General features: G+C 38.7%; 1 protein-coding gene across 4 annotated transcripts in view; it reads left to right on the top strand.

Annotated features, from left to right (window-relative positions):
• The window catches only part of ACO1 (aconitase 1), a 38654-nt gene extending 31581 nt beyond the window's left edge, over nt 1-7073 (top strand). For all 4 annotated transcript variants that reach the window (XM_030004347.1, XM_030004349.2, XM_030004348.2 and 1 more), the window contains exons 15-21: nt 544-668; nt 1447-1551; nt 2205-2347; nt 3765-3912; nt 4330-4452; nt 4951-5136; nt 6382-7073. In XM_030004347.1, coding sequence (XP_029860207.1) covers nt 544-668; nt 1447-1551; nt 2205-2347; nt 3765-3912; nt 4330-4452; nt 4951-5136; nt 6382-6495 — 944 coding nt within the window. In that variant the 3' untranslated portion in view covers nt 6496-7073. The remainder of the gene's footprint in view (nt 1-543; nt 669-1446; nt 1552-2204; nt 2348-3764; nt 3913-4329; nt 4453-4950; nt 5137-6381) is intronic.
• The last annotated feature ends 3059 nt before the right edge of the window (nt 7074-10132 follow it).

A 10132-nucleotide genomic window follows, 5' to 3' on the forward strand; every position in this document is an offset into this window, starting at 1 on the left:
GGATGCTTCTTTTCGCAGCTTATAAACTAAAGTTGGAATTAAGCTCTTCAGAAACATTTGTCTTAGGGAGATGCTTCAGACGGCTGAGTACCTCTGGGATACAAAGCATGTGATTGGTAAGAAACAGAGCAACAAGGAGTCTGTATGATGGAGAAAGGGGGAAGCCAAGCCTGACCAGTATTCTAATTCTACAAGGGCATTTTTTTTGTTATATCTGGGTGACAGTATCTCATGAGCAACCTGACTTAGAAGACTTTCTTTGAGCAGGTAGTTCATCTAGACAACCCTCAAAGATCCTTTCCAACTTAAATTGTTGTATAAATTATTCTGGAAGGCCATTGCAAATCACAAAAGAAGGCATATGTACAGGCATTATCAAGTTTATAAGGCCTGCTCCTGTCAGACCCTTGTAAGCAAAATGAAGTGTGTCTCATGAGTGTTGACAAGGTTAGAAGGAACACATAGCTAAAGGACACCATGATAAACTTTTTCTTTCTTAATAGAAAATTTTTGCAACAAACATAACAATACCATTTTCTACAGGAATTAATGCTTCAGGGAAGAAGATTTTCCTGAAAGATATCTGGCCAACAAGAAATGAGATTCAGGTTGTTGAGCGTCAGTTTGTTATTCCTGGGATGTTCAAGGAGGTCTACCAAAAAATAGAGGTGAGTTAATCCCCTGGGCAGTAGTTTGATTGATGTACTGTGCTATTCTGAAGATGTTAAATAAGCTGGTCTTGATAATGAAATGAATCTTTTCTTTCTATTGCTGTCAGTCCTGTTCAGACAAGTATTCAAATGAGATTTTTTTTTTGTTTTAATGGCTTCTGGTTAATTAATTGGTTCTTACAGACAGTTGTGTCCTGAGAATTGCTCCTTAATGATTTTTTTTTTTTAATGTAGCATATGGATGATGTGTTTTAAACAGTCATCCCAGGCTGATATTAGAAAGTGAGATATTCCAGCTTCACAGAAGTTTGGTTTTTTTCAGCTGACATAAAATTCATTTACATGACTTAATAGCATTCACATCAGAAGAAAACTTGTACTTGGTAATGTTTTCCTGCAAGCCTTTCTCAGGTGTTGTAAACCTTAAGAATATTTTGTTTCATGTTAGGAAAGCTTCTTAAGATTACTGATAGATACACCTGAGAGTTATAAAGTGTTATCTGAATACAAAATACAGGTTATTGTCGGAAAACTGGATGAGCAGCTCTTCTATTGCAATGAATTGAGGATTTTCCTAACTCTTTTAATAGATAGAATCATTAAGGAAAACCCACCTCAAACATAAGGTATATTGTCGTAAGAATTTCCTGAAATGCTCTAAGAAATACACAAGGCTTTTGTTGATGTAAAATTTGTAATTTTACCTGGATTCTGGAGTAATTCTGTTGCTTCTGAAAACTTAGAAATCAGTAGGATGTTTTTGTGTGTTTTTCAGACAGTAAATGAATCTTGGAATGCCTTAGATGCTCCTTCAGATAAACTGTATACTTGGAATCCCAAGTCAACTTACATCAAGTCTCCACCTTTCTTTGATGGTCTGGTACGTGCATGCTTTCCCTTTGAATCAAGCCAAAGTGTGTAGTGACCTTGTCTAATGTTAAAGGTGAAGCAAAGCCACTTCAAGGGGCCTGGGAGCATCCATCATAGCCTATTGAGGCCTTGGTTCTCAAATGTTAGAATTACACTATTGTATTCATTTTAATACAAAGGCATGAGTGAATCTAAAAATTGTAAGGATTCCCTGTCACTTCAGGGCTTTTGAAAAGTCTCCTTTTAAGCTGAAATACTCTTCAACAAGCAAGCAAGGGAAAAGGACAGGAAAAGAAACCCACAATTCTGCCTGCCCGCATTTTGCACGAAATAGTTCAGTGTTCAGTACCATTTAAAGGAAATGCAGATTTCAATGCATGCAGAAGTCTAGGAATCCTGGATTTTTGTCTGTGTTCATGCATGTACCACAGGAAGCTTCAGCTAATTTTTTTGCCTCATCTGTTTTCTTCATGCATGAACTTGCTGACAGACAGGACATCATATTTTGTTCAAGAATGTAAACATTTTTAATAGCGTTGGGTTTTTTCTTTCTTTTAATTTGTATGAAAAGGAAGACTTTATTTTGCAATTTGCACTTTTGAGAAAGGTAAAGGAATTCTGTGTCATATTTCAATGATTTTCTTTGTATTTATGATGGTATAGACTTTGGCTCTTCAGACCCCGAAAACAATAGAAGACGCTTATGTCCTGTTGAGTTTTGGGGATTCTGTGACAACTGACCACATATCTCCAGCTGGGAATATAGCAAGAAATAGTCCTGCAGCCCGTTATTTGATGAGCAGAGGGTAAGCACTACTTCTTGTTCTTGTTATAAATTGGGAAGAGGAAACAAGCCACAACTACTATACCATGTTAACAGGCACACATATGTGCTGTCTGTTCACATACGCTTGTATACCTTGATGGATGCCTGGAGAATATATAAAAGAACAAAGAAAAGCATTTCCTTCTCTGCTGTCTCAGCAGCTCTCATCAAGGGGAAGAAGATAACTTTCAGGCTGGTTTTTGCAGTAAGTCTATTCATAAGTAAGGGAATCAGGATTTGTCTCCATATCGAAGCAAAATGATCATGGTCCTTAATGCCAAAAATTGGTTTTATATTCACTTCTTCTAGCATGTGCAGCTATTTCATAGATTTAGGCTGTCAGGACCTACAGAACACCCAGAAGTTTGTTTCAGCGCAGCTACAAAAACTGGCAAAGCTATTGTGGTTGGAGTCCAAACTGCTGTAAAATGTTGGTCTTTTTGTATAGGCAGCCTGCCAGTTTAGTACTCTGGGTTCAACTTAAGGCAAGACTAGGACTTGCTGAGTTGCCTTTCAGAGATAATGTAATGTAATGTAATTCACAGCCTTCACAGATAATGTAATACTTTTATTCTCTGGTTTAGCACTTCTTAGAACTTCAGTGGTGTTTTGAGGAACAGCACTGACATTATTAGAAAAAAAAATACATTGACTAGACCTGATAATTCTGGAGAGGAAATTGATTAAAACAGTGTGATCTACTGAAAACTAACTGCTGTGGACTCTTTGGCCCTCTTGTATCAGCCACTTTGAAATCTAGATAGTCCTACACACATTACAAAACAGATGTTGTATGTCATAGCTGCTGTTTGGATGTAGCCCAATGCAAACCGTCCAATTTTCTGTCACATTCCAGCATGTTTTTTGTTTTCTGGTTAGGCTGGCGTGTCCCCTCTTTCCCATATCTCTGTTTACAAATGATTTTTTTCTTCTGTAGTTCTAAGTTGCAGCAGGGGCTCTCACTGTCTTTTAGATATTTAGCACAGTGGTGTCTCTACCTTTGTTCTAGATGCTGTGGTAATATAAATATAACAAGGAAGATTTTCAGTAGCCAGCTCTTAAGAAAAGAATTGTACTGTGTCTTTTGAGCTAACATGAACTATATCCTTGCATTGCTATCAGATACTGTTTCTAGGGCAAGCGATGAGGATGATATGGAAGCTGCTTTCTGTGACCAAGCTGTAGGCAGACTTCTATTTTTTTTAATTATTCTTTTTTCCTTCAAAATATCTTAAAAGTAGAAGTATCAGCTAACTGGATGCTACTGCCATGATGGGAACTATATACATACCTGCCTCAGAAACACCAGTTCATTCCTTTCTTTTTTTAAAGCACAGAGTGCTTCAGCCTAAAAACAACAGTTCCCTTTCTTTCCTTGTTTTCTTTTCCCTTAATAGCTTGACTCCTCGAGAGTTCAATTCTTACGGCTCCCGCAGAGGGAACGATGCTGTCATGGCCAGAGGAACATTTGCAAACATTCGCTTGGTGAACAAATTTATTGATAGACAAGGACCTCAGACTGTCCATTTCCCTTCTGGGGAAACTGTAAGTACACATGCTGTTCTAAACTGAGGCTCACTGACAGTAGAGTGGATTAGTACTGGCTTTCCCTCTTACAGCTTAGGTCATTTACTTAAGTGCCTTTTAGGTAAAGCTAATGAGGGGACAGAGCTGTATTCACCTATGGAAGCAGGTCACGCATACCTACATAATGTGGTGCTATCAGGCATATCAGTGGAGAGTATAACCACTGCAGAAGTAGTAGTGGAAGGTGCAGGTTTGTTTTGGGGGTAAGATCAGGCTAGAAGCCACAAAGCACTCTATGGTTAATATCCTTAAAGTGCTGCTTGATGGAAAGTGTGGGCTTCAGCTGTTTATGTGGGGACACTTTTTCCCTTGTTTCCCTGGAACTGTGCTTCCACCCCCAAAAAGTGTATAAAGTGTTTGTTATTTTCATTCCAGCTGGACGTGTTTGATGCTGCAGAAAGATATAAGCAGGCTGGTCATCCTCTGATTGTGCTGGCTGGGAAGGAGTATGGTGCAGGAAGTTCCAGAGACTGGGCAGCTAAAGGACCATTCCTCTTGGTGAGTGACTACAGTAAACTAGAAGGATGACAGTACTTAAAAGTGCATTCATTTGTCAGGAAGACTAGCTTATGACCAACATCTGGGGTAGCTCATTCTCTCTTTTGGTAGCAAGAGCTGTTTTGAATTCTCAGCTGCCTCCAAGAGCCACAGTAGAGTTTACATTAATGTGTAAAAATTTAGAAATTAATTAAACTGCATCATGGAGCTTGTAGTGTAGGAGGGCAACAATGAATTAGCAAGAGTTGTGGAGAAGTATACAGGATTCCTGAGAAAGCATATGTAATTTTTTGACAGTCAGACTTCTTTTAAAGATGTTTGAAAGTTAACATGTAATCAAGTCATCCTCGACAGTCCACTGTCGGACTGACCTGCTGACTCTAAGAGTAGCTGGTAAATTAAATGGACGGGACCATAAATGTACCAATTTCCTTTCTATGAGCACAGAGGGTCTGTCCTAAACCATGGAGATAACTGTACCTGTCGTGTATTTCCCAGGGTGTCAAGGCTGTGCTTGCTGAAAGCTATGAGAGAATTCATCGAAGCAACTTAGTAGGGATGGGAGTGATTCCTCTGCAGTATTTGCCTGGAGAGGATGCAGGGTCTTTAGGACTCACTGGACGGGAGCGTTACACGATTATCATTCCTGAAAAACTAAAACCGCAGATGAACATCCAGATTAAGGTATGAGAGAGTGAAGGGGTGAATTTTCTGAATCACTGTAATTTCACTCAAAATTAACTGTCTCTTCAAACAATGTGCTTTCATAATGGCAGTAAGCTTCCTTCACTTGAGGAAGGGAGAAGAATTGAGATGGTGAAGGGGATGGAAACAGTCATTCTAACAGGGATTCACTATGATGGGATATAAAAGCAGCATGCCCGGACTGTTTTATTTAGCACAAAGCAGTCCTGTATTTTGGACCAGTCTTTCAAAGTCCACTATAATTTTTTGTCTCAGTTAAACATTTGAAGCACAACAGAAAGTGAACGGTAAGTATTAAATAAACTAATTTATTTAAACTAGTTTAAAATAATTCATTGACAATTTAACTGACAAAATATTGTACACTGCAACATTCAGTATGGAGTCTAAGCATGCCCAGCATAAAATCTAGTTAAACTTCAACCCCTGTATTTGAAAGACCGCTTTTTGTCTAGCTTTGACTCCAAACAGGTTTGGAGTCCCTTTTTGAAAAATATCATCTACAATAAAAATTTGGTTTATTCTTCATTGGAGTATCTGTAAAACTGAATGACTTAACCTAATAGCATCAAACTCTGCTTTTTTACTGTAGTTAGCAAAACAATCTACTTACTGCATGTTCATTTAATGCAGCTGGTCTCCCTGGATTAGTTTCTAACAGTAGTTGTTTACATGTGCCTCATTAACTGCCCTGAAATGGAGAAAGTATAGATCCCAAAGAGCTGGTCAGCTTATTAGCCACAGATGAACATTGTGCATTCATCTGGAAGTACATGACTAGAGGGGTCTTCAGTAAAACATAATGGTTTTATTCACTTCATGCACTTGTCTGTGCTTTTGTGATTCCCAAACACTAGGCCTCAGAGAAAGCTAATTAAATTAGTGTTGCTGTTGTACCTAAGCCAGAAGAATGACTACATAGAACAACATCAAGAATTAGTATAACCACTTGAAAGGATGGTCAGCTTTCATGTCTCTAGGCATATCAACAATAAATCTAAATGAGGCAGCAAATGCAATGCTGTCTGTTTTAAACTGCTTTCCTCTTAAGCAGCTTGCTGTAGACTAGTGTGGAAAGAAATGCTGATGTCCAGTGCCTGTTCACTTTAGCTTTCTATCACAATTTGTTAAGATGGCAAAACTATTGTAATAGTCCTTATTTTACTATGATATGCAACATGTGGAAGGTTCTGCTGCTTGAATGACTTTCTTTGACCCCAACAGCTGGATACTGGGAAAACCTTTCATGCCATCATGAGATTTGACACTGACGTGGAGCTCACTTACTTCCACAACGGTGGCATTCTGAACTACATGATCCGTAAAATGGCTTCCTAATCAAAAACATTAAGCAAAAACGTCCAGGTACAAGCCTGCTTCTGGTGAGCACAATAAAACTATGGTAATCATAAACTTGAAAGCATGAACCATAAAGTGAACAGTTTGTTCATGGATTGTATTAGAAGGCTTGTTTACAATGCTGAATTATTCTGTGTATTAGGAAACTGGACATGCTTGCCCACTTAAATAGCTTTTATTATTTGTTTTATATGGTGGTTGGCTCGACTTACCTTAGAATACAGTGCAAAAGTCATTAAAATACTGCTGGAAGCTGTGGAACTGTTGAAGATCATGTGCTGATTTCATATATTTGATCCATTTAGGTTGACTATCAGTGGTCCAAAAATTAACTGACAGTATAAAAAATAATTTCTTTTCCTTCCTGATTACCTGATATTGACTTGCTTTCTTATTCAGTTGACCAGAATCTGAATCTAATACCAAAATTAATTATTTAGCTGTTTATTAATTTTAAAAAATGTGAACTTTGTTTGTTAAAATCCAAGCCTTTGTGGAAAGGTGGACCTATTGGGGATAATATTTCTAATGGATAAAATTAAATTTATTTTCAAGAAGTTTGTTGGTTTTTGTTGTGTTATCCTTCATTCCAAGATGCAGAACAAAGCTTTGACTTTAAACTCTTCTCATTGTCCCTGTAGGAGCAGAGTCATGTAAGTAAGTCTTGACTTCTCGTATTTTAATTCTTGTTTCTTTGAATAATCTGCATTAGACAGGATGAATACAAAAGCTGTCAGATACTGGCAGTCTCTGTAACCCAACAGAATACTGCTGTAATGTACTTCCCTCTGTTTTGTGTCCTCAAGAAGACAATCTACCACAATTTCAAGATCCTTGTCAGCAACTTTTATGGCAGTTAGCAACCAGTGATTACACTAATGCATTCACTGAAGTCAGGGACTGCCCAATCCACAATACCACATGAATCTATTTACAGTGATAACAAATATCCTCTTACTCAGAGACAAACAAGGTTATAGTACTAATTCTTACTCTTAACTGTCTTTAGAGCAACTGCCACAACAATTAACATAATGGAGAAATTCTTTCAAAGTAATTTCCTAATGTATTTTTGGAGCAGTCGGCTCCAGAACAATAAAAATTGTTCTGAAATAAGTCAGGAGGCTTAAGGAGGGGATAGAGATGGCACTGTACCTACAGCAGGCTCTTCTTGCTTGATTACAACACACAGAGCTCTTCTAGCGAATCCAGCAGAGGCCCACTAAGATGTTGCAGGATCTGGAGCATCTGTCATATGAGGACAAGCTAAGACTGTTTAGCCCAGTGAAGAGAAGGCTCAGGGACATCTCCATTGTTTATGTACAGGTATCTGAATGGAGGGCACAAAGAAGATGCAGCCAGCCTCTTTTCAGTGGTGCCTAATAACAGGGCAAGAAGCAATGGGCACAAACTGAAACGCAGGAGGTTTCCTCTGAACACCAGGAAACACTTTTTTACTGTGAGGGTGACCAAGCACTGACTGCAAAAGATTGCCCAGAGAGGTTGTGGTGTCTCCATCCTTGTGAGGTATTCAGATGCTGTCTGGACTTGGTACTGGGAAAATTGTTGTAGGTGACAAGATAACCTCTAGAGGTCCCTCCCAGCTGCAGCTGTTCTGTGATTCTGTGCAACATCTTAACAGAGAGCTATTAATATGGTCATAATGTTGAGCATTGTTTGATAATAAATATGCAACTTCTGGTTCCATTGCAAAAAAAATTCAGGTATTTTCAAAGGCCAAGTAGAGAGCTGGTGTTCTTACCCACCCTCCTATCTCTGCTGGTTACTGAAGGTAGGCTTGTTGTATGAAGTTGAATTCTTATTAATGTGTTACCTCATCAACCTTTATTACACTCATTTAGGCTGAACTGCAGAGTTGTTTTATTCTGCAATCATTGCATTCCAACAATAGGAAAAGACCAAAATTCTTCCAACCCCTTAACTTCCCAGTAGTTATTACTATAAGCTGTGAAACTTAAGACTGATTATTTTTTTATGCCAAGAATCCCAAAGTAGATGGCCCTTTCACACAGCAAACATACTCAAGGACTGTGGTTTTCCATGTACTTTTCATTTTAAAGTGCTAAACCAGCCTTTTTGCTAAACAAGCCTTTTTCAAAATCTTTGTTTCTAGTATTTTTGGAGGGGAGGCATCATCCAACTATAAATCATCTTTATGCATTGTTCTGTGTTTCCTTTTTGGAAGCAGCTGTAAGAACAGTGAATTTACTAGGTAAAAACTAAGCACAGAGTAAGTTACTGTAGGACAGATTCAGGCTTCCTGTACAGTGCATACAGCTTTCGAAGTAAAAGGCATGGACTGGGATGGAACATGAAGCAGTGCTTAAAAGTTGTTTTGCTTTTAATGCCACATAACACTGTTTAAAAGAACACTGCAAGTCTCACCGAGTAGGGTTTAGGTAGTTTAAGTAATTTTTGGACTCTGAGTTAGGTTCCTGTTCAAGGTGGTTTGTTTTCTTGAGAGTTCAGGTCTTTCAGACACATAATTCTTCTACATACATACGTTATTACACTATCAAATGCATAAAGTGAACCGAAAATATATTTGATCTTGGTTCCACAAATATTGAAGATTAAGCTCATTGAAGATACATAGAATCAGCAAGTGCTTTAAAGTGTACAAGTTTAACAGTGTGTCATGGTTTAACCTCAGCCAGCAACTAAGCACCATGCAGCTGCTCACTCAATTCCCCCCCCACCCAGTGGGATGCGGAGAGAATCAGAAGAAGAAAAAAAAAAAAAGTAAAACTTGTGGGTTGAGATAAAGACAGTTTAATAGGACAGAGAGGAAGACAATAATAATGACAATAATAATAAAATTACAGTACTAATAATAAAAGGATTGGAATATACAAAACAAGTGATGAACAATGCAATTGCTCACCACTCATCAACTGATGCCCAGTTAGTTCCCGAGCAGCAATGCACCCCCCCCAGCCAGCTCCCCCCAGTTTATATACTGGGCATGATGTCACATGGTCTGGAATACCCCTTTGGCCAGTTGGGGTCAGCTGTCCTGGCTGTGTCCCCTCCCAACTTCATGTGCCCCTCCAGCCTTCTTGCTGCCTGGGAATGAGAAGCTGAAAAATCCTTGACTTAGTCTAAACACTGCTTAGCAACAACTGAAAACATCAGTGTGTTATCTACGTTCTTCTCATAGTAAATACTAGAAAGAAAATGAACTATCCCAGACGAAACCAGGACACCAGGTTTTATAACTGTGTGTGTAGCAATTTCTGTTTTTCTGAGAGACGTCTGGGATCTGGATGGGGAGAAGGGATTTAAAGACACTAATGCCTAGACTTTGTTCCAATTCTAGATCAGCTCTGACAGGAAATCTGCAGAATTAATATTAATGTCTTGAGAGATTTCAACTGCTAATTCATGAGACAGGACATCAGGGTAAATGCTAATCACCATCTAACAGGGCACTGGTTGTCCTCCTTGGGGCTTGTTCAGTTAAGCAACACATAGAAAGGTGTCCATTCTGCAACTTCAGCAACTTGACAAACATGCAGTGATAGAAGAAAACAGTGCTACCATTTTAATCAGAAGATGCCTCCTCCAAGAGGGCTCTGTGAAGCCCTACTGCTTT

The sequence above is a fragment of the Aquila chrysaetos genome, chromosome Z (genome assembly GCF_900496995.4).
Source record: "Aquila chrysaetos chrysaetos chromosome Z, bAquChr1.4, whole genome shotgun sequence".
Taxonomy (NCBI): Eukaryota; Metazoa; Chordata; class Aves; order Accipitriformes; family Accipitridae; genus Aquila; species Aquila chrysaetos.